Source organism: Strix uralensis, chromosome 7 (genome assembly GCF_047716275.1).
Source record: "Strix uralensis isolate ZFMK-TIS-50842 chromosome 7, bStrUra1, whole genome shotgun sequence".
Classification (NCBI taxonomy): domain Eukaryota; kingdom Metazoa; phylum Chordata; class Aves; order Strigiformes; family Strigidae; genus Strix; species Strix uralensis.
The window spans coordinates 38918701-38943866 of NC_133978.1; the positions used below are offsets into that span (position 1 = coordinate 38918701).

A 25166-nucleotide genomic window follows, 5' to 3' on the forward strand; every position below is an offset into this window, starting at 1 on the left:
AACATTTGATCACTTTTAATTGAGTTCTAAAACAAAACCAAAATACCCCTGAAAAATTTAACTCTCCTGAAATAAGAGGCCTGAACTGCAAGTTGCTGCTAGTGTTTTTTGTAAGTTGTTTTTAGCAGTTAAGGTATTCCTAGCTTTTAGTCATGAATTTAATAGAGCTATATGTAGTTTCACCCATTTGAGATGAGTAACAAATAAAACAGAAACTTGTACTTTGCAAGTTACACAGAAGGATTAACCGTAGTGGTTAAGAGCACAAAAATGCTTCAAGGGATAAACATCAAAATAAAAAAAGACAGCAGAAAGAGTGAGTGTTCAGTATTGTCAAATACTTGTTAATTCTGTGATGAGTTTTCAGCTTTTACAGAGGAATGTCTTTATAGTTAGGTCTACATCCTAACCTAAAGTTCATTGTCAATTCTTGTATTTCAGATATATCCTGAGATCTGTAACATACCGTTTGCAAAATTAGGCACCCTGTTGCATTAAAACTGCATATAAATTCTCTTGCTTATGAAAAGTCAGACTTCAAGGTTTATTTGAAATGATAGCAGTTGGATTGGAAGTGTGAATAGAATATTAAAAAGAAAGCTGAAGCAAAATCAGTGTAATTTTTCTGAATACCATAAATACCTAATAAAGTAGACTTAAGGTGTTGTAAAATGAGCTATGAATCCATAAGTCAAAATGAAAGCAATTTTTTATTAATTATATTTAAATGAAAGCTATCAGAATTCACCCAACGAACAGGCTTTTAAATGTTTTCATAAGTTACTACTTACTCTCCCAGATTTTTTTAAATAATCTTTAATGATTTTTTTGTTTTGTTTTAGAGAACTGCATTTCTTGCAGCATGTTTCTTTGTTGAAAGATCAAGTCTTCTGGATTTTAACTAATTGCCCACCTGTAAGAGTAGATGACAAGTTGTATGTAATGAAGAAGGTCATACCTAAAAATGTGCAGTACAGAGTGTTTGTTGACAGCCTAGACTATCAAAACTGAAGAAAAATGTTAAAACTCATTTAACATAGTAGCTTATAAATACTCTAACTAAATATTTTCAGTTTTTCTTTTCACCATTAATGTTATAGTTTGTAGATTGTGTTGTGATTTACGTAACAGTGATTTGGTCTTCAGTGGAACTGAGATTTGTGCCAGTCTTAACTGGACGGTGGCTCTCTTGAGACAGCAACATTCTTCCTGTTATCCATGTTACTGGGAGCAAAGGAACAGCTCTGCTACTTAGAAGAGCAGAGGTGATCCCTGTGTGTTTTGAGAGCAGTGCTCTTGCTAGGGTGAGGATGGGAAGGATAATGTAGTTTGACAAAAGCCTCTGTCTTCCAGCATAGTTCTAGCTTTGTATCTGTATTTGGTAAGTTTCTGCGCTCTGTAATGACAGCTACAGTCTGAGACCAGTTCCTACTGCAAATAGCCAGCTAGTGTTCTTTAAAGAAGTAAACACTGCTGAAGGAAAAAACTCACCTCAGAGCAGCTTGCAGAAAATTTTCAGTGCTCTCTTCCTGAGATGACAGAATGTTTTCTCCTTTCTGCTGATCTGTTTAGGACAGTAACCTTTCATTTTTGATAAACTGTCCTAACAACCAAACCAAACTCTGCTTACTTTTTAAATTCCTTGCTTCAGTGTATTCAGACTAATACAGAAAGTGCTTCTACATTTGTGACTTTGCAATAATCTTTCCATTCTTTATTATAATACATGGTTATTGCCCTTACTGCGAAGCGTCCAGATTCAGTGCTGATCTGATTTGGTTGTCCCACTGACAAGGTCAATGTTGTTAAATTTTTTTAAAAAACTAATTTGCAGAGATGACAATGGAACTTATTGTTAGTTCCCTTCAAACTATGGAAGCCTAGGTTCAAGTTTTATGCTTTTAATATACTGAGCTGTTGAGGGTTATGCTGAATTCTCGAGAAAGCAGTCATGCAAGAATTGCGAATAGTTGAAGGTGGAGTAAGTAAGTTAAGAGAAGAAGGTCAGTAAAATTCCACCTTGTAGAATGTGAAAACCAATTCTTAATACTTGGCAATAAATTTCAAATCGGTTATTTAAAAATGTAAGTTGTTTTTTGTGTATTGACAGTGTGATGCTTCACAAGGACTCTTGGACCCGGATACCAAAAGTGAATTTGAGCCATGTTAAATAGCCGACGTCTTTCATGTAAGAAATTGTTGAGGAGGTTTTCAGAGAGTTTACAAGTTTGAAAGAAACAAACTGGCCTTTTTGATTTAAGCTTGTGTACAGCTCTGTTATCTTCTAGACATTCCTACTGGCTGTATTCAAAAATTGGCAAAATTTTTGTTTTAGTCCCATGGTACAGCTTCTATGAGCTTTAAAAAGAGACTGTGGTTAGAGTCAGCAACAGAGTGGCAGTGTTTATAAATGTATTTGTTTGGAAACAGTGAAATCAAACCATTGCTGTGTTTCCTACTGTGAACACTTGACTCAAATTCATCTTTTAAAAACGTTCTGCAGTCTTGCAGAACAAAACCAGCAACAGCTATCTGAATTCAGACTAGTGCGGGTTTTATCGTAACCATTTAAGGTGATAATCCAGATGTGTGATTTTAACAGGTTTTCCTTTTACAGCTTTAATTAGAAGGCTTATTTGTGTATAAATGAACTTCAGTTCTCTAAGTAGTATGCTAATTTTTATGGGTAACTGGAAGAGAAGTTGAGGTAGTGACGTGCAAGGGGGAACACTTCTGAAAATGTGTCAAATTATGTGGGGTTAATCATAGGCAGTTTTTCTTGAAAAGCTGTTTGTCCATCGTCTGTATATATAAACTTCACAGCAACATTATCCAGCTGTTAGTGAGCAATTACAGCTGTCAGATTCTTGGTAGATGTGCATTTAAATACACCACGTTTCATAATACGTGAAGAATACAGTCAGTGAAAGTGCTGCTGTTTGATCTTTTGCTTTGACTTGCAGTCCTGTTCCTCTCCGCTCCTTCTTGTGGTTTGGATGTGTGAAAGGGCTTACTTCTACACTCATAAACTGTTGAGTTCATAGATTCTGTGTTTGGTTATAGAGACCTCTCTTTCTTTCAGAACAAGATGCTTCTCCTTCTTTTGTTCCTCTGAAAAGTTGCTTCAGTGTTTTAAAATAACAATAAATAAACCAGCCTGCCTTTCTTTTTGGAGCAGCCTGAGAGAGGCAGCTCAGGGGGGAAGGAGGGTGGATCACTTTTGCCTTGCAGGTCTTGCTGAAGGCTGAAGTTGATACCTAAGCTCCCTCTTCCCTGTAAATACAGAAGCAGTTAGCTTTGCTCAAAAATCCTTACACGTGAGCATAATGAGTTAAGGTGGAAACATAGATTTGATTGGTATAATTACTTAATGTTTCTGCCAGCACAATTCCGGCAAAAAATCCGTAGTGTAGACTGGTCTAAAGCAGCATCTGGCCTGTTTACGGGGAGAGGCTTGATCGTTTAATGAAATGGAGCTCGATACTGTTCCTTGTTTGAGCCAAAGGAAAAATAACGTCTGGACACAAGAATTAAATTGAGGGGAGTATAATATATCCTGTCATAAAAATGTTATTTGAGGATTTCATTGTTTCTTCCCAATTTCTGTGTTCCATTTTGTGTTTTCCCATGCACCTAAAAAAAAAAAAATTCTTAAAAGTTGAAACAAAGCAAAAGAAAAATTTGTGACTCTTCTACGTGACCTTTTCTGACTGACTTTATTTTGTAAAAAGGTAGTCTGGTAATGTTTTGAGTTTTCTTTGTTACTTGATTTATCAGAATGTAATATATTCTCCTCTTTAATGTATTGAGTACTCTACTAGTCTGTCCAGGAAGTATCTAGCACACTACATAAACTGATCAATTGGAACTTGCTTGGGAGTTTTGTGGGTTTTAATTTCTTGTCTGCTCATGCTTTTTGGACATTAAGGCATGCACCTGCACTTCACAGTCACTGTTCTGCTATTTCTCTGTGAGAGGAGGTACTACATGATTCAACTTCTCCTCTGCAAAGAATCTAAAATAACAAGTTAAGTTGAAGACAGAGTGGGAAAGAAGTAATTCTGAAAAAATGTAACAAGCTTCAAACTGCTCAGTGGCTGGATGGTGATCCTGTATGGGCAGTAAATCAGATGGTTCTGGTGTCCCTGGGGTGGGGTGCAGTTCAGACCAAGACCTAAAAGTAAAAAAAACCCTGAGATGTGAAAGTGCTAAATTTCCTCATCTAGCTGTGCCATAGTGGGTGTTGGCAGAGCTATCAAAGAAGAGAAATTGCATTGCTCCATTGAGCCTTTTTATATTCTTTACTTCATAGTAACCTGAGGCCGTGTGTTCAGAGGTGGTGAGCTCATATCTTGGAGGCTTTCGAAGCTGCAGATACTCAGCCTGAGAATTATGTCTGAACGCATCTAGCATTTTAAGGGGTGCAGAAAATAATTGCAGCTAAAAACCTAATCTCATGAGATATGTGAAAGCTTTTCTGTAACACAGTATGTACTGTGCTATTTAGTTTCATACGTGGTATCTCAGTATTTGTTTAGATCGTTTTTGCAAGCAGCTGCTTTTCAACCCCAACAACAACCTCCTTTCCCAGTTTTAATGTCAGTAAAACATGATGCTTTCTTTTCTTGCCCCATCCCAAATGTGGGTTGGGATTTGTTTGCAATGGGAACTGCTGGGTTTAAGGCTTTATAAACTAGGGCAGGTAGGAGACCATTTAGTTACAGATCCCTCTCGGGCTTCATCACACATTGGTACGCAGATCTGGCTTTTGATTGAAAGCATTACCTACTCAAAACATACCAGCTTCTGCTCAAGTAGAAATTATTCTCAAGCTTGTATTGGGCATTGAAGTACAGGAACAGTCACTTTCTGGTTATCCTTGGTAGCACAACAGCTCTTGGTGGGTCTGCTGGTGGCAGTCAGCAGGTGCACAGGCAGCGTGCTGCTTCCTTCTCTTTTCTGAAAACCACGTTCAACTGTCTTCCATTTCTAACTAGAAAATGTTAATATCTCAGAAAACTACTGTTTATAGAGAGAATAAACTTATTAAGAAATGTTAAACTCGTTAAAAAACTTAGTTTGGGATTTGGGGGAAAAAGCTTTGGCCAAGTGGAATAGTTAAATCTAATATATAGTGTACTCATATAGGAGGTGTTTTGGCAAAGCTTTGGTTTGTTTATGGAGTAGAGAAACTGTTTTTCCTCCAAGTTTCTGGAAAGTATTCTTTATGAAGTCACCTTTAGTAAAATCAAGTTGATGTGGTATTCTCGTGTATATGTATGCATTTTTCACTTCATTACATGGAGATATGGGGACCCTAGTATGATCTCACTTCTTTTTTTCCGTTTTGCATGGGCATGGACATTTGAGAAACGGTGGAGGGGAAGCAGTAGGAAGTCTATTTGCCTTCTCAGCACATTCCTTAGTCTGACACAGTTTTATAACGTATAGGTGGGAGTGAAGTGCTCTGCAGGCTGTTCAAACACGTCATATTAGAACCCGAGCTTTATAAGAAAGCTTTATGAGTTCCTGATTGCTCATCTTGCTTTCATGCAGAATAAATATGGATCGCTGCTGAAAAGGATAGTCCTGCCCTCTCCTCTGTCCTGGCCATGCGATAGCCTCTCATTCATGCAGCCACCTGATCTGGTGAATAGATCAGAGTCGAGCTGTTGGAAAAAACCTACGCTGCATGCTGGAGTCCGCAGGAGGGAGATAGTAGGAATAAGGGTGGTGAATTCAAGTGGACTTTTAGCTATACCTTGGTAGAGCAAGGTGTGTGTGAAGGTATTTCAGTGGTGAATGTACTAACTCATAAAACACGTCCTGATCGGAGAACAGGTATAAACTACTTTTTAGTTTGATGTGTCTAGTTTTGAATTTATTCCTGTTGTCTGACTTCTCTTTTGAGTTCTTGTTTACTAGACTCTGGGTGTTTTTGTTAGCCAAGAGAGTTGCGATACGATGAATGAGAATTGTCAGTCAATTGATATGACAAATTTGTATTTTAAACAGTTTTTCATGCTTAAAACAGCACATAATTGAGTTTTATATGTTGGGTTACTATTCTGTGGTAAGGGAGGAAATAGAGTGTATACATTTTTCTATTTGTCCTTTATCTACCTGCCTCACCCTTTCCCTCTATTATGCCCTCTACACAAAGCTTTTTTTCCTTCCCAATCCTAAATTTCAGATTGCAATGAATGTTTATAGAAGTTTTGGTGTGAATTTGATGTTGCTTGGATCTAGTTCTTTTACTTCAGCGGATTGATCACTTGTGTGGCCACTGGTTCTTGATAAATACTGGTTTGTTTTAACCAGTCTATATGTTAGTCTCAGCAGGTCATGACTGAGTTTAAACAAGTAAATTGGGATCAGAATAGGTGTGGCATTTAATGATTAACTTTCTGGTTACTCAGGTCCAGTAGGAAACCTATAATGAGTCTGTTTTCATTTTGTTTACAGGAATAGTTATCTGCTTAGTCTCATCCTTCGTATTTGGCAATCTGAGGAAAAGGTCTGAGCCAGCATGAAGACAGAATCCCCTCTTCAATAGAGAAAAAGTGAGTTGGATTGAAATCGGGGTTTGTAGAATGAAAATGCTATGTTAGCTTGTCAACACACACAGCTTGTGCTTCCTTTCAAGTGGTATTTTAACTTCATAACACTGCTGTTGTAAGTGATGGCCAATCAAGGCCTAGTCTTGGTTAAGCATATGTATAAAATTCTCAAATGTATGCATTTTATGTAAATTCCTACACCCTACTTTTCTGAAAGAACTGCTTACTCTATAACTGCTCACCTGATACACTCCTCCCTCCCTCCCTCCCTCCCTCCCTCCCTCCCTCCCTCCCTCCCTCCCTCCCTCCCTCCCTTCCTCCCGTGAGGTCCTGGACTTCATATTGAATTGTTCATATTGTGCTGTATTCATATTGAGTTTTATTTTAATAATTTGTGACTTGTTTCTGTAGCCATACTGGTCTCTTCTCCAGTATTCTCAGTGCTTAATGTGTATCTCTGTTCTGAATTTGTTTTGGAAGCCTGAGTGCAAATTTAAGAAATTCCAGAAATGCAGGACTGAGTTTTCTTTTCATCTCTGCACTAGGAAGTCCCCAATTCTGCATGTAAAATGCTGTTAGCTCATGTACTACTTTTCACAGTAGTTTTTCTCCCCCTAAATGTTCTAATAGTCTCACGGAAAAAAGATTGCCTATTTGCCCAGCCTGATTTTTATATTTGGTGCAGTATGCATCAACTGGGTTAAATCTCATTTACTTTATTTTTTTTGAAACAGAGCTCCTCTGCCACCATTGTGTACTAATGATGTATTCTGATTACTTAGCTTTCTGCCTGACGCAGTTCATTTCAAGAAGTGCACGATGACAGAGCGTGGAATTAAATGGGCTTGTGAGTATTGTACATATGAAAATTGGCCATCTGCAATCAAATGTACCATGTGTCGTGCTCAGAGACCTAGTGGAACAATTATCACAGAAGATCCATTTAAAAGTGGTTCAAGTGATATTGGTAGAGACTGGGATCCTGCGAGCACTGAAGGAGGGAGTAGTCCTTTGATATGTCCGGATTCTAGTGCAAGACCAAGAGTTAAATCATCTTACAGTATGGAAAGTGCAAATAAATGGTCGTGCCACATGTGCACGTACTTGAACTGGCCAAGAGCGATCAGGTGTACTCAGTGCTTGTCTCAACGTAGGACCAGAAGTCCCACGGAATCTCCTCAGTCTTCAGGTTCTGGTTCAAGACCAGTCCCTTTTTCTGTTGATCCATGTGAGGAATATAATGACAGAAATAAACTAAACACAAGGGCTCAGCACTGGACTTGTTCTGTTTGTACATACGAAAACTGGGCAAAGGCCAGGAAATGTGTTGTTTGTGATCATCCCAGACCTAACAACATAGAAGCAATAGAACTGGCAGACACGGAAGAGGCTTCTTCAATCATAAACGAGCAAGACAGAGCTCGATGGAGAGGAAGCTGTAGTAGTGGTAATAGCCAAAGAAGATCTCCACCCACAACCAAACGTGAATCGGATGTGAAAATGGACTTCCAAAGAATTGAATTGGCTGGAGCTGTTGGCAGCAAGGAAGAACTTGAAGTTGACTTCAAAAAACTAAAGCAAATAAAAAATAGAATGAAAAAGACTGACTGGCTGTTTCTAAATGCTTGTGTTGGTAAGTTGTTTGCTGCTACCTTATACTGTTATGCCTGTGGTTTTGGGAGAATGAAGAATTAAAGCATAAACTTGACATTTTATTTTAAACCAGCTTTTTTTAATCTCTGCATTTTGATTTTAAAGAGTAAACCAAATGTAGAAGTTCCTGAAATAGCATCTGCTAAGAGAGGGTGCAGCGTTCATCCATAATCTGGACAGGGTTAGACGTGTTTCCCAACTGTGCTTGGACTTTTTTGACCTTTTGTGGAAATGGATATCCTTGTAACCAAATCCTGTTGTTCTGTGTAGTCATTGAAAGGTGGAAAAATTACAAAAGCAGTCTATGGAACAATGTAATGCATATAGTATTGTAAAAAATGCTATTACGGGATAATTAAAATTACTCTTCTTTTTGCTATGGCAAGATATGCTAGTAGAATCAGCAGCTGCAGCTTGGGAGTATTTGTAAACAGTGTAGAGCTTGCAACAGTACAAGATGCTCTGTCAGATGTTAAAAATAACACCAAAATATGTAGCTCCAAGAAACTGCATGTGTAATACTGACCTTGAAAGTAATAATGTTGTATTAATACAGATACTGTGTTGTAAATGTTTACAGGCTTTCTGAAAGTATTTTTGTAGTCAGCTGCTTCAAAAAATTCAAATACCAGTTTTGTTTTGTGTTTTAGTGCTTTCCTTAAGGAAATTCTGGATAATCCTCCCAATGCTGTTAAAGAACAGAGACATGTGAGAGCAGGGTTTTCTTCAGTTATTGACCTTGTGAGTTAACTTTTGTGCTGTAGCTTCCCAGAAGCAGATATCTTGTGCCCTAGCATACAGACAGGTTAAACACTTGAAATACATAACTATTTTTAGAGTAAAACACTTCATTTGAAACTCTGGTGCTACTGGTATGTCTCATACTGTTCTTTAATGTTTCATGAAGTCTCTTCATGGTGATTATAATTGAAAAAAATAATTTGTGGAGCCGCTTTATTTAGTATCTTTGATCAGGTGTAAATGTTTTTATGGGTATCATGGGTTTGGTTTCTCTGAGCTAATAAATATTCCGGTTTATTTTTGTCTTGCGTGAATGGTTGGACAAGCACATTTCCTTTTGAAAATAGTTAGATGCCTCAATATTTCCTGTACTTTCAGCTGCTTACACGCTAGCAGACATGCCGTGCTTTTTCCTTCTGAAGTGAAGCAATTGAAATTCTGTGTGGTATTTCATAAGTTATCCAATACCCAAGCTCACTTGTTGGAGGTCATTCCTGTGCCTTACAAGAGTCTATCTTGCATTCTGATAGCAATTGTATGAAATGTAATGGGTTTTATCCCCCCTCTGCTTTTTGAAAAGTGAATTTTTTTTTACTATTCCAATGTTAGTTATAATATTTCACACTTTCATATTTAATCTGTGTGGGAATGGTTGAGTTTATATTTAAGAATTTGAGTTTTGCAAATATTTAATATTTCTTGTGGCTATACAATTGTACATGAAACTCAAAACTATGTTCATAGAAATTTTGTTAATGCAATAATGATTTGGTTCTTTTAAAATGAAAATAGTTTGAAGGTATCTTGAAGGGATCTTGATGAGAAAGCCGGAAAACAAATGGATTTGTGTTCTGATTTTTTACTACTGTTCTGCTGAAAGATTTCATCGATTCTTTTCTGTAGCTTTAACACTTACTATACTTCAACTTCTTAACTGAAGGGGAAAAAACCCAGCAACCAGAGCCATTTATTATCAGTCCTTCATTTCAGAATATCATTTTGCATATCACAGATGTAATATTTTTCCAAATGCTCCTTCTAGGAGGAATAACCTTAGGAAGATTGATGAAATCTTCATGGATTCTTGTGGTTGTCTCTGGATGTTTTGCAGAGCGTATCTATATTGGAAGGGTATACCAGTTTAACCAGTAATTTTAAAATCAATAAGCCGCATTTGTGCCGGTTGTTTTGTTGTCTTAGTGTGACATACTTAAAACAATTTAACTGTCGATTGAACAATTTGGCCTGAAGCATATGTTCTTACCATTGACATCAACTCAGTTATTGTGACTTAGTGAGTTACTGCTTGTTACCCAGCTGGAGCTCTTGTGAACTTTTAACTGAGCTGACTTGTCAGTCCTTAGCCAGACAGAATTATAAAATAGGACAAGTTGATGTTAAATGTCAAGTAAGTTTGTGAAAATGGATCGCATAAGAGTTGGTTTGTAGTTTATTATCGTAGTCCAGCTGACAAGTGGTGGCTTGATAGGATTCGGTAACTTCAGGCTGCACACCTCCGGGTTTAAGCTTTATCAGTTGTGGAGGGTCCACCTTATGTGGGAGAGATGCACAAAGTGTAGCTTTCCCTGAAGTTAAAAATAAAAATTAGAGGAGCAGGAGTAGGAGTAATTCTTGGCAGACTGGTTATTTTCTTTTCTCTTAGAAGAAATTATCTTTCAGAGGGTACCAAGGAAAATGTTTGATACTTTAGGACAGCTGTTTAGTTGAACTCCTCTTCACATCTCGACTCTAGTATAAAATTATTTTTACTAGAGTTTAAATGTAGTGTCACATTTCATTAAAAACATGTATCAGACTACTTTTCCCCAAATCTGTCTTTTCAGCTGAAGCATGAAGGTAGATGTGTATCTGCTGTGGATTTAGAAAAGTACCTCTGTGTGTGTGTGTTTGTTTGTGGGTTTTGTGTTTTGTTGGAGACATCCATTAACGCTCCTCCCACCTCAGTAAACAAACATGCCATCAACGCTTCTATTCCTTGCCAGTCTAGGCTGTACAAAATGTGATGAGTGCAACTCTTATATTTCACCATGAATAGTTTCCTTGATGGAGGGTATTATTTCCAAATCGGAAGGATTAGTGGCATTCCCCCTTCCAAACTCTTCAAGTTAGTGTACTTAAATGTTATTTTTGTTACTGACTTGGCTTTTGCAGCAGTGGATGCATCCATCAAATGATTCTCAAAAGGGTGAGATTTTAGAACTGATCATTTGGTTAAAATTTATCAAAATCAAAGCAGAATATCTAGTAAATATGGCTGTTGAGTAACATGACTTGCTACAAATGCCAGTTTGAGTTACAATGAGACATTACAAATGGCTTCTGCAAGGACACCAACGCTTTCTACTGGACTGGCCTAGTACAAGGTTCATGTGAAGGTGCCTTGTGAAGTCCAAGGTGACTCATTTCTTGGGGGAGGGGGTGAAGCTAATGTGTATTTAAAATCAAGCTTCATCACCTTTTGTATAACTCGTGGTGCCTGTTGCCAAAGGGAGAGGTAAGAGAGGTTTGGTGGCCTGTGGGGTTTAGGAATCTGATGCACAAGAAGAGCAGTACTGCTGTGGGGCCTGGTGAAGCTGGTTACAGCTGGCTGTGGATTTAAGTAGTACAGATGGATGAAGATAGTCATGACTATAAAACCTTTATAGTGTTTAGAGTTTGCTTGGGGCTTACGCTTCAGTACTTGTTGAAGCTTCTCCTCTCCTGGCACTTGAGGGCTGGGTTTTACAGTGGTGTTAGCGGAGTGGGTTTGCTGCAGGGCACTGCTGTGGATCCTTGGGTTGTGTGTTCAACTCCTGAGCTTGAACCGTAGCCCACAGATTAGAAGTAAATTCTTCTCCTTTTCCTTTCTTCTCCAACCCTGCTTGTTAACTGCTGCCAGAGTATGCTCTTCTCTTTCCGTTCAGGTCAGTAAGGTAGCTACTGCCTTTGTGGGTCAGGCTTCCCTTGCTGGGGATGGTGGCTCTGAAACCAAGTAGACACACATTCTTCAGAGCTGTGTGAATGAAACAGCTGAGTGTTTTTCTTAAATCCAAAATATTTAGAGCAATCTGTAATGAATCTTGTTTTGCAGTACATCCTTAAAAGGACTGTTAGTTCATTCCTAGTATTCCTACATATGTGTCTGCTTAGTTTATCCTTTGTCAACTACTTTATCTCTCTTACAGGGTGTTTTTTTCCCTTTGTCCTTCTCTCCCTTCAGTTTTCTGAAATAGTGCCAAATGTGTTACCCAAGCATTGAGAAACCCTGTGGGAAAGGAGAATTGTTCTGTCCAGATTTCAGTGTGGAGCTGGCTGGGCAGTGACCTGGGCTGCTCTGCAGAGATGGAGGCCACCTCCTGCTCTGGGTCCTGCAGCGCACGTGGCTCTTCACTGACAGTGAAGGCAGCGAGAAGGGACTGACGTACTGAGGTGCTTTCTGCTGGCAGTGCCACCCAAAGTAGTGTCCTGGCTCTTGCTTCTGGCCTGCTGGCATGGTTGCATGCCAGCGTACAATGAAGGGCATCTGGAAATTAATCTTGCTAAAAATGAAACTTGACAGGCTTGATTAGGGGATATTTTTGTGGGGGGTGTGGTGGTGGTTTTGTTTGTTGGTTTTGCTGGTTTAGTAAACCCAGACTGGTTTCCTCATCGCATCCATGGTATGGCTAAACCTTGATGGGGCTGTTTATGCTGTAATAAGGGTGTGGGAGGTGTATGGGTGGGAGCAAGCTGCTGGAGGCGGGGAAGGGTCATGCACCCTTCCTTGCTGGTCTCAGTTTAGGCTAGCATGAACTGTTTGGGGAAGTATAGCATGAATTAGTCAGATAAATGATTACCTACCATGCTGTCCTTGGCTAAATATGGCAAAGAGTGTCTGTTGGGATTGGTTGGGGAGGGAGAGGTTGGTGTGAGCTGTACAGTCTGGCCTCCTTCCCCCCTTCCTTTGTGATTCTGGGAAGCATGACTTGGCATACTTGCCTGCTGTGCCACGTAACAATGATGTAAGCTTACAACTTTCACCTGGGTAGGAAATCTTGTCTGTGTCCTGTACATATATTCTATCATAAATACTTCATGTTTGTATGTGTGTATGTCTTCCAGAGGAGGTTGAGTGTCTTACTCCTTGGTAGAAAATCCTAACTCCTGAAACACACTTGTATTTTGGTCTCTTGATTACTTTTTTTTTGAATGCTTGCTGATGTTTTATGCTAAAAATAATTGAATAAATGATCAAGGTAAAAATAGTTATTTAAATTTGCCTTGGAAGCACTGATGGTTAACTTTAATATCATTCATGACTTTCCCCTGTCCAGCCTCCCTGCCCTGCAGGCAACTGGTCGGCCATTAATGCAGCAAGGGGTGTGGATACCTCTGACGGATAGGAGAGGGGATAAGGACATCTTTCAACAGTAGTTCTTACAGGTGTGCTGCTTTGTCTTGTAATGTTAGAAACGTACTACATGGACTGTGTGTATGGGTAAGAGCTGTTTGCATGGAAAAAAGAATAGGCGATAGTCATACTCTCATACATTGGGTGGCTTTGGGTTTAAAGTACATCATCTTGCAAGTTACTTATTTTTAAGCTGATGCAAGTTGCTGAACTTCAAAGAATTAAAAAAAAATTAGTATACAGAGGGTTCTGTCTCAAGCTGTCATTAGCTAGAGAGTGATCTGCTGTTGATTGTGTGCTAATTCTAACGAGGGAGGTCCTGGAAATGAAGAAAGAGGAGAATGAGCAGAAGGGTGTGGTTAGAGGCCCACAAAGGTTTTTAAGATAATCCCTCTTTCTCATATTAATTGATGTGTCATATTTGCTTGCAAAGGTGTTCTTCCTCTAAGAGGAGAAATTCTTCTCAGACTGAATGTTTTTGGTGCTCAAAATGCTGAAATGGTGGAGTAGTTTTTGATAATAAAACTTTCTTTATGGCCACCTGATGCACCCATGGTGAGTAGTTGGAAGAGGTTGAGGGCTGAGCTCCAGAGCTACAACTTGCGTGGTCAAACCACAGGTCCTCAGCACTCAATGCTAGAGGAGCAGTAAGATTTTTAACAAGTGTCAGAATTTGGTTTTAATGGGTCAGTTGATCAGCCCCTCACTTTCTGGAAGATCACCTTGTTGCTTAAACTAGTCTGAGGATTGGTCTGTAGCTGAGGAAATGAGAGCATGAATATGATGTAGACCACTTGCAATTGTGTCTGAAGCAGAAAAGAAGCAGCCCAGGGCTCTGTGTTTCTGATCTGGTGTATGTTACGGAGGGATCTGTCTCTACTTCTGATTTTTGAAATGTCTAATTTGGTTATTAGAGAACTTTGCCTTCTATTACCAAGCAGTTCAGGGAATAGTGAAGTTGATTACAATTGTCCCACATATGAGGCACAATGACCTCCTTAAAATGAAGTGTTTTCTTTTGTAGTCTACTCAAATGTGAGAACACATTGTTTACCGTAGCGTTCCTACCTCTTTGAATCAATCTCGCATCTTTGGGTTGTTCTTTAGATATTTTACCTAAATGGAGGCATCTTCACACTCTTCATTTAGCAAAAAAATATTTTATTTACTTCAGCAGGTATATTATTGAAATTATCTTTGGCTTTGCTTGTTTCATTTTAGCTTGATCCTGTTCAACCTTTTCAAAGATTTAGAGTGCCTGCCCTGTAGTATATGCAAGACTCTGTACGTGCCTCTTGTACAATGATGCTTTTGAGGATCAGGAGCCTCCTGCAGAATCAGCTACTGCAGCCTGGCTGACCCACTGCTTTTTGCTGCTCTGCAATCACTCATTTGTCTCCATAGCAGTTCAACCGAGGCATTGTTGAGGAACCTTTAACTAAATTGCCAGCAAACCTGGTTGAATTGAGGGTTCTTACTTGCTTTTAGTCTCTCTCACTGCATATTTAAACCTTGCTGCTGTTGGAGCTGTATGTGAAGGTGGTGGCCCCTGTCCTGACCTGCTAAGGCAGTGCTGTCTCTGCCGGCCCCTCTGCTTCCCCAGATGTAAATGGCAGAACTGCATCAGTCTAGTTGAAAGGATTTGCCCGTTTCATTTGCAAGTTGTGCCAGCCAGTGCACTCCAGAACTATCAGAGAGATAGTGACATAAATAAAGGCTGCTGCTATAGTATTTTCTCTGGAAACGTTTACATCTGACTGTTCTGAAGCTGGGACTGTGCAATTAGGGCAAATGGGACTTAGTTTTCTAGATATGCTTGTAAACTCTTTCATATTTTCTAAGTTTACTTAACTGCACTGAACCCTATAAATATTTACATGTTCTAAAGAATAAACTTAATAGCACGCTAGCTGAAGTAGTTTGGTTTTAGCAGCTAGGCTAATTATGGGCTTATTCAATATGAGCAAAGGTAATATTGATATCTAGTAAAGATAGTAACAGCTGTAGCAGGAGAAATGCAGGATCTAGATGGTACAAATAGCTGTCATTGGGTGATTTAATATTTTTTAAATTTAGTCTTTTTAAATAACCTTCTTAATCTCTATCATATTTTCTCATATATACTGAGATTGCATATTCCTGATCTGTGCTATCTGTAAGAGTTGGGGCTTTACTAGAAGAAGAAAAAACCTTGGCTCCCAGTGCTGTGGAAGAATATTCTGATAAGGGGAAATGCCTGAATTGCAAATGGGAACACAGTTGAACCTGTAAGTGCAGAATACTAACTCGCGCTTGTATTTTCTCCTGACTCGGGTGCAGCATTCTGTCCTGTCACTTAGGATGTCAGGCTGTAGTCATGTGTTTGTGCATTAAGCAAAGCAAAACTTGTTGGGGGACGCAGACTCAGACTGGTGTCTTCAGTTGCAACACCAAGCTAACGTTTGTGGAGTCCACTTTAAAGAAACGCTATTCTTGATGTGGCTCAGATGTAGACATTGAGTCATAAGGAACCGTTTGCATTTGTGTAGCTCTTGTAGCTAATCAGAGCTTTGCCCTCGCAAGAGGTCTAGCTGCTGGAGTGCTCACGGGGGCTGTGTGAACAATCTTGAGGCAAATGCCAGTCTTCCTTTTGACATTTTAACAGTCTGAGGAATGTGGTGGGTGTCAGTGGGGAATAATCCAACTGGCACGGCACTATCAGAACACGATTCAGAGGCTGCTTGTGTAAGTAATCAGGCACTTCTGTGTTATGAAGTGTAGTGAATTATAACATCAGTAAATATTTCTGTAATATTTCTTGTAAATAGTGTTTTGTTAAGCTTTATTTAAATAGACTTAATGAATTGGAGGCTCTCATTCATCTGACAGAAATCAAAGCCATTGTAGGGAATGTGCCTCCTATTGTCAGTAAAAGCATATTAAGACCTCATTTTGGAGTGGTGATACTCAATCTAGGAATTGCAGGCAGTTCTTGGGGTTGTTGCATGTAGGCAAGTTTACCCTATGGATTTGGGGCAAGATTTGTGTTTTCTGGTTCAGATTTCTGGCAATGTGCCTGTTTAAACTATATTTTTGCACTTACACATTTGGGTTGTACTGCCTGGCGCTGTAAGCAGGCTGGCACCTGCCGAACTGTCAGGAATTTTTCCCTGTTCTTTTGAATCAGCTAAAACGGTGTAGGTGTTTGGTAGAACGGGTAAAGAGAAATTTGGACTTTCTTGTTGTGGCTGAGCGGGGGCCAAAGAGGTTTGTAATGGCCATGGAATATCAGCCCTGCAGCAGTGATGCTCCGGGTACTTGGGTCACAGAATTTCAATGCAGGTTAGTACCAGACAGTAGAGTGTGCAGCGGGGTTGCAAGAGGAAGCTTCTCATAAGGAAGTAGGCTTGTAATGGGCTCTGTGCAAAAAAAAATTATGAGAATGAGCTCTGTATGGTTTGATTTTGTGTGTCATATTTATGTATTGAGTCTCAGTTACAAAATGGTTAGTGCACCCAGAGTGACTTTGATCTAAAAATTTCCTGATGCCTCCCCCCACCCCAGCAGTCACTTGGCTGCTTGGATTAAGGAATAGAGGATGACCAGATACTATGCATGCACGTAGTCATCACCATCCCTCCATGAGCTGTAACTCTGCTAGTTTGATGTGTCATTTGGCACACTGTCACTGTTCTTCACTTCAAGATAAAGTATTGCCAACCCTGTACCTAAAACACACTTACAATCTCCATTTTTTTAAATACGGCCTAGAAAGCACACAGTTTTTTCTGGTTTTGCTATATGTATTGATCTTTAGCTTAAGCTTCATCAGTGAAGTTTAGAAATGTACTTTTTAAATGCCAGCTTATATAACAATTTTAGTAATTAATTCTAGGACATGGGGCTTTTAGGAATGTCAAGTATTGCAAGACGTGGGAATAAACTGCGAGAACTGGCAGTGCTGCATACAGCACATGTCACTGATTTGGATCCTTATTGCAGCTTGTAGTAGTTAGTGCTTGAAGGCATTGCCAAACCTCACATGACCACCTCTCAGCATCAGTCTTAGACTTCAGTTGTTGCTGAGGCTTGATTAAGAGTGGGATGATAATAAGCTGCTTTAGCAGCTGAGGGTGGGAGACTAAAAGAATAATTACAAATATGAATTGACCAGGCACTGACTTAAGGCTGTAGTAGCATGTATTACTCTAGTGTGTACTTGTCAGGCTGGCCAACTGGAACAGTTACGATGATTTGGGTCTGATCTTCTGTCACTGAAAGATCATTCTGGGGGTGTTTGCTTGAATTTTGAAATTGGTCTGGGATATTTGGATTGTCAGAGTGGCTATCTATGAGTCTTGGGTGGTCTGTGGTATATTTGTCAGTGGATGATGTGCTGGAAGGTGCAGGTATGGTAACAGGCATCTTTCCTGTGACAATAGAAGTGGTTAAAATTATAAAAGGGTTGAAGTGGCTATTAGTCTTTAACAAGATGTCTTTCCTAAATTAATACAGTAATACTGTATTTTATATATATAAAAATATATATAATATTAATAAAAAGGGTGTCATAAGATAGCAGGGAATCTGCTCATCTATCAAGATTCTTCTTTCCCTATGGATTCTTGGGTTTGCTAGCAGGTGATCTTGTGCCAAAGCTGTAGTATAACTTGTTTTAAGAGAGCGGCTCATGAGAAATTGTCTGACTTTGACATCTATGTATACATACATATCTACACTAAAAAAATCCAAACCAACAAGTCAGTTTGCTGCATTTTGTTGGAATGACATCACAAGCAGCCTTGGTATTGCCTTATCAGTGGCATAAATAACCATTGCATGGAAATAAAATGCTGCACTGGGCATTCTTGTTATGGATACAGCATATATTGACAAAACCATACCTATTGCTTCCTTATGTTTTAGTTTCACCCAGAAGTGGAAATGTTGCAACAGGAGCAGAGCTATGTTTGGTCACAGCTGTATTTCATTCCTTTGATAGACGTTTTGGAGAAGGTCTTGAAAAAGCAGTGAATTTTCAGTGTTCACTTCCCCTCACTGAAATAGCTGTTCTCCATCCCTAGCAGCTCCTTTCTTTAAAATAAAATATTTTTTCATCAGCAAAGTTCTAACTCTTAAGAACAAGAACTAAAATTGGACAGACATAACTCTTGTCTAACTAGTTCCTTAACTCATCTGGGGTGAGTACACAGGCAGGCACTTAAGCAGAATGAGACATTAGTGCTGGAGTGTGATGGAAATGCCTTCCTATACAGACAGACCAGAAACATGCATTGTAAAACTAATAAATTGTTGTCCTGTATTTATTGTTTTCATTCTGCCCTGGCCTGTTAGGACTTTTGAGTCCCTGATGGGTCAGTGTTGTATGACTGAAATTTGCAATTGAGTTTGTATTCTGGAACTTCTCTGTTTAGACTGCTGTTGAAATGAATAGTCTTATCTGCAGAGGCTTACTAAGCAGAGCTGATAACTTTGTAGAGAAATGTCTTGCACTGATAATCCATTTTCCCCCCTGCGTTTCTTCTGAAAGCTTTATAATCTCAGTATTGAAAATGATGGACTTTTTGGCCGAGCTAAGAATGCTTTCTTAAATCCTGGATTAACCAACAACCTGGCAGTTACTTGCTTCTCTGGTAGTAGGCAGTTCAATTTGTTGTGTTGTGGGTTTTTTTTTTTTTGTTTTGGTGGGGTTTTTTGGTTGATTAGTTGTTTTTGGGGTTTGGGGGTTTTTTTGTCTGTTGTTTGAATCTTAGTCCTCAGTGGGAGTGAGTGCCCTGATTGAGACTTACCTCTTCTCCTGATGATCAAGTTTTGAGTCTTGGTAAGCAGCTTGAGTGCAGGATAGACTAGAGTCTCAATTTCCAGCCTCATGGGCTCTGCTCAACTGCTGACTCTTAGGAGTTGGCAAGGAGGTTTAGCTACAGAAAATAGGGGAGAGGGTTTTCTTGTTTGAGATCTGCACTCTTCTGTTTTTGAGCTGCTGCAAATAGAGCTGCTTCTCGGCAGTGAATTAGAAGTATTCTATTTACTTCTCTATTAAAAATGTCTTTAAGATCACTGTTTCCTCAATTCAGCATTACACTGTTCTCTTATGAAGCATATATCTAAAATAGAATCTTTATATTGGAAGGAATTTCTAAATTTAGAAACTCTTATATTGGAACCGACACTGTTACCACCACCACATCTTGTTGATGGTGTATTCTGATAACCGCAGCTAAAGAATGCATCCAGCGTGGATGGTCTTGATATGAAGCATGGTACAGAAGTTAGAGATTCCCTGGGACTCTAAAATATAGTAGGGTTCTTCCCCCCTGCCCCCCCATCTTGCTTTAAAAGTACACACAGTGTGTGTGTAATTTCTCTAATTCAGTTTCAGTAGAGTACCCTGAATGGTAACTGTGTAAGTTCAATTAGTAGCAGAGATAGTGAGCTGAAGAGAAGCTTTGTGCCGTGTACCCACTTCCAACACTGTTTCAAACCATATTTGGAAAAAAACCGAACTTTTATTCCAAAAACTGTTTAATAGATCTGTTTCTTAGATCCAGTAGTTCATTTTTAAGCTAAGTTAAAAAGGAAGATACAATAATCAAACTAATATCTGTACTGTGGATGAATGCCTTTCCCTCACTAGTGCTGATCAAATGCTAGTGAGTATGTTATATGAGGTATTTCATCCGGGGGCCTCAGCACCACTTTATGGCTGGCTTTTGGTCTGCCCTGTCTTCCAACTAGTTTGGATAGTGGAAATGGTCTAGGAGACAAGGTAAGTGTAAATACTTTTGTAGTCTTCTCTTTAAAAAAAAAATTTGCAAGTTTCTTGGTATGCAGTTGATCTTTATATCGTTAGGTCTGTATCAGAATAGGTAGAGATAAACTGTTAAATAAGGTAGCTTGATCCAGAATGACTCATCCACTAGCTAAAATGAATTTTTTTTTTTTTTCAGGAGTTGTAGAAGGTGATTTAGCTGCTGTTGAAGCTTACAAGTCATCAGGAGGAGATATTGCCCGCCAGCTTACTGCAGATGAAGTACGCCTGCTAAATCGCCCTTCTGCTTTTGACGTTGGGTACACGCTTGTACATCTGGCGATACGCTTTCAGAGACAAGATATGCTAGCAATTTTGCTTACGGAGGTGAGTGCCTTTGGCTCTTGCGTAGACTGAATAGGAACCTTACGTAACTGCGTCATTGTTTGCAACCAGTGACATGTAACTTTATGTGCTAGAAGATAGAGGCTATATTGTTAGAATATGTGAATTGCTGCTTTGTGCCTTTGTTGATGTTTCTCCTAAAGAAGCGAGTTTACTTGAAGACTCTCTGTGGTGGTCTTGAGGATGTTCCGTTTTCTCATTAATGAGCAGTCTTGGCACACGCTCTGACCTTACTGGCGGTGGAAGTGAGCTATTGTGAGGCTTCCCGTGCCTTGGGTGGGGGAGAGGAAATGCCCTGAAAGCAAAACACAGAGATCAATGACAGTGTAGTTCTTTTTCTGAATTTTGTTAATGAATAAGTCTACCTGGTCTTTCTTCCCTGATTTTCTTGGGAGTTTCTTGTCCAGAGAAAGGCACGTTTCTTTGCTTTGCAAAATTGCTGCATTTTTTTCCACTCTTTGCTCATTTTATAGACTGGTTGGTTCCTCTTTGTGGTCTCCTTGCTCTTGCATGTTCCATTTTCTTGTATATTTTTGTACTGTCCACCTCACTTCTGGTCATCTTTTTGCCCTTCTCCATCTTTTTGCCCTCCTCCTAGGCCCATAAGTAATTTTTTTTGTCTGCTTTCTTCATCTCAGAGTTCTGGTTCCTGACCTGATCAGAGCCAAATTTTTATTCTGCCTCCTTCGCTCTTTTGATGCTTAGTGCAATTCTGAAAGCGTGTGTTCCTGAGAAGAGTAGCATGCCTGAGAAGCACATAAGGATGATGGAGTGCATAGCACTGACTAATTAAAAAGAGTAGATGAAGCAAGACAAATGTAGCTAAAGCCTTGAGTATATATTTATATATGGGTAATATCAGTAGTTTTGTGCTGCTTACATAGCTATCTGGGTGGATGGAGTTATACATTTGAAAACAAGTTAATTTGCTGAAATACTGCCTTACAGATTTTTCTATTTGGTTTTCTTTCAGTTTTTGGGAATGCTTATGCAACATACCATTTATGAAAATGCTTACTAGTGTTTGAGCCACAGTAATACTCTCCTTTTGCTAGGATATTAACTAGTGAAAAATGTGTGTTTTAAAGGGGTTTTTTTATACATTCAGTGTCACCCCTGTGTCACCCTATATCACTGAATGAGTTCCTGCTGCCCATGATGATTACCATCTGCAGAAATTTAAGTATCTCAGCTTCATAGTTTTTGGAAAGATTCTTTGTAGGAAACTGTTTTGTGCTGGGGTAGTGTATGTAGTTCTTTGTTAAATGTAGACTGGGCTCATGCGTAAGATTTGAGGTATGTTTCCTATTGTTATCTAGCTCTTACCTATTTCTTTTGTTTTCCTCCTTCTGCTGAAAGTGGTCACCTGTTAATTCCCTTCTTTGATTTAAAGAGGTTTTTAACCAGCTTTGCGTTATCAGCTACATGACAAATGAGACGTTAATTAATTCAGAGTCACTAAACATTTAATCTTTCAGGATACCAATGTTTATACTTCCTTTGCATTACTTGCTAACAACAGACTGTCGTCTGATGGTTATCAGTCCTAAGTCATTGTATTTAACTAGAAATAATACTGAGTGCAGTGACTGTGTTATGTTACAGGTGTCACAGCACGCAGCGAAGTGCATTCCTGCCATGGTGTGTCCAGAGGTCACAGAACAAATTCGTCGTGAAATCGCTGCATCTCTTCATCAGCGAAAGGGAGACTTTGCTTGCTATTTTCTGACTGACCTTGTAACGTTTACGTTACCTGCAGGTAGTTACAAAATCCTCCTTACTGATGGAATATTTTTCTTGTCACCTAGTTGAGAATTGCTTGTTTTGGATGTATTCTTTGACTTTGTGATGGTCGTGGGGTGTGTGTGTATTAGGTTTTAATAGCTTAGGTCAGATCTAGTAGTTGAATTTGTTTATGCACACTTCAACCCATATGTTGTTCCTGTGAAGTGAACATCTGCATCCTTTTTAGACATGAAGAAATTGAAGAAAAGCGGTGTATTCTAAGGAAAAGCTGTGTTTAAAGTTAAGATTGGAACCCGGAGTATTTCTGGGTGCTAATGTGACTTCTAACATAGCTATGTTAGCTTTCAGTCCTTTTCCTTAAGGCCCAGGGCTGCTATTTGCATTTGTAGCTGGTTATAGCAACAGTACTTTGAGGTACTCCATGATCAAGAGAATTTTTCTCTATTAACAAAAAGCTGTTAGAAGACTTTTAATCTTCACTATCTGTTTCTTTTAATAAAAATGCTATCAGAGCTAAGAAAACGTGTAGATGGAAACTGTAGTAATCAGCAGATCCGTTTGTCTTTTTTATAAAGCAGTGGCCTTGTAAGAATTGTATTTGGAACCTCTTTGGCTGAGTGTTACCTCACCTCCCTTCAGAAAGTGTGGATAATACCACTTGTCTACAACTATCTGTTTGAGGTGCTGTATTCAGCCTTATTCTGTGGGTCACGTATGAGAGGCAGACGGCGTGGGTGTACAGAGTGTCTAGAGGCTAACACTTCATTGATGTTTAGGGGGAGAAGGGAAAGAGGGGAAACAGAATGATTTCATAACACGTGAGAAATGTTGCTTTCGCCAGAACTGAGGAGTTTGTTCAGTGTTTTCAAGAGACGCGTCCCAAACCACTGTGCAGCTTTTTAACGTTGTAATAGCCATTAAATAATTAAGGAATGAGAATGTTCAAAAGCTTCTGTACATCAAGACTGTTGGTGTATTTCCACTTCCATCACACTTGGTCAGCTGAACATATTTTGTAGTCAGCAGTTAGCAGCTGGTCTTGAGACAGCATCTCCAAGGACAGTGGTATAACTCACACAATCCTATTCAGGTATTACCTACCTGATGTAGTTTAGGAACCAGTTTCCACTTAATTTTTCAGAGGTGTGTATAGGATCTTCCTGAAGAGCCAATATACAGATGTTAGAGTGCAGAACTTTTAAATTGGTTGCTGGCCACTGTAAGCTAGTTTTAGTTTAAAAAAAAAAAAATTTAAAAATTATTTATTATTACAAAAAAAAAAGACCACCCCACAACACCCTGCCTGCACCAAACAATAGTATGCTTCAGTAGCAACTCATGTGCCTGAACGTGGACTTCACTTTTAGAAGGGTATTGGACATTTGAGCAGGACTGGCAGATAAGGACACTGAAATTGAGAGAGAGATCTTGCTGCCCTTGAAATACCACTTAGGACCCAGTCCTTATCCCCTAGACTGTCTGAAGGGATGCTAGATGTTTCTGTTTTAACTATTTGATTTACTTTCTTAACTTTTACGTATTTAAGTTTCACAACTGTGCTAAAGCTAGCAAAGCTGCTCTGGTTGCTGATCTGCCTTAGCAACCCTTTACTACTTATCCTGTATTGAAATGCACGCCATGAGCAAATCTTTAAGGTGTAGCAGATGTTTGTGTTTTAGAATGTGTGACAGTGTGTGTTTGTTTTATGTGATACAGGAGTCATAAAAGAGTTTTGCCCTTTATACAATTTGCTGTCGTCTCTCTTTTTTTTTTTTTTTTTATAGCAGTAAATGCACAATTGCAGATTCTGCCTGTAAAGCGCTTGGAACAGTTGTCAGTAGTGGCATTTTCCATGTCATAGCTCAATAGTTTTCTCATTTCTTGTTTTCTAACCTGCAAATCTTTGGAGTTCTCTGAACTATTTCATCAAAGTCTGCATGAAATGATTAAGGAAGTGGATATTCTGTCCAAGAACAAGTCTCTTGGCAAACTGTACCTGTCCTTTGTGGGAGACCGGGGAGGGGAAGCCATTCACATGGGTGGAAAACTATTGTGTAGGATTGAAGCTGTCCTAAATATAGTAGGGTTGAAAATATTTTTTTTTTCTTTTTTTTTCACCTCAAAGTGGTTCTCTACTTCACTTTAGAGAAATCCATTCTTATCCTACGTGTGCTGTGATGATCCTTTCTGTGTAAAAGGTATGGCAGTCAGTCTGAGATACATACCTACTTCAGTGTGCTCTGTGAAGTCTGTGGTCACAAGTGACAGATCTGAAAATAATAGCAGCTTTTCAGAGGAGACATTAGGGATGATAGCGGAAAAGCTGTTGCACAAGTTCTCCTGAGCATCAGCTGGCAATGTGTCTCTCTTACAGTAACACTGACTGACTTCTGTATTTGCTTTCTTATTTTTCCAGATATTGAAGACTTACCGCCCACAGTCCAAGAAAAGTTATTTGATGAAGTACTTGATAGAGATGTTCAGAAAGGTAGATGCTGTGAGAATGGCTGGAATGTCTCCTTGCTTTCCATTAGAGAATGTTTCTGTTAATTAAAAAAAAAAAAAAAGTGTGTGTGTGTATGTGTCTTTGTTGCCTGAATTTGTTTTAAATATAGATTTGATGCTTTCAAGTTAATCTTCACCCTAGAATTATTTTAGTTTTAACATTTACAGTCAGTATTTATGAGGCACAGAGAGAATGGAGTCTGTAGAAAATAGTGTTTGTAATGTGTCTTTGAATTTTAAATATTTTTAAAGCTTTACAGTTTTAAGTCACAAGCTCTTCCACTTCAGTAACAATCCTCAAACAAATGATGCGATGCTTTGTTTAAGGCTATGGTTTGTTCTATTTTGGTTATTTTTTCCTTCTTTTCTTGACAGCATTTTGCCCAAGGAATATCTTTAACCACAATAGTTCACCTAT

The 25166-nt window shown here is 39.0% G+C and overlaps 1 protein-coding gene across 4 annotated transcripts in view; it reads left to right on the forward strand.

Annotated features, from left to right (window-relative positions):
• ZRANB1 (zinc finger RANBP2-type containing 1) overlaps positions 1 to 25166 on the forward strand; it is a 70101-nt gene that overhangs the window by 29255 nt on the left and 15680 nt on the right. For 3 of the 4 annotated variants that reach the window (XM_074875512.1, XM_074875511.1, XM_074875513.1), the window contains exons 2-6: positions 6466 to 6563; positions 7343 to 8193; positions 20292 to 20479; positions 22103 to 22256; positions 24660 to 24731. In XM_074875512.1, the coding sequence (XP_074731613.1) occupies positions 7380 to 8193; positions 20292 to 20479; positions 22103 to 22256; positions 24660 to 24731 (1228 nt within the window). In that variant the 5' untranslated portion in view covers positions 6466 to 6563; positions 7343 to 7379. Of the gene's footprint in view, positions 1 to 2116; positions 2189 to 6465; positions 6564 to 7342; positions 8194 to 20291; positions 20480 to 22102; positions 22257 to 24659; positions 24732 to 25166 lie in introns of those variants that run through there. The other variant, XM_074875514.1, reaches the window with a different exon arrangement.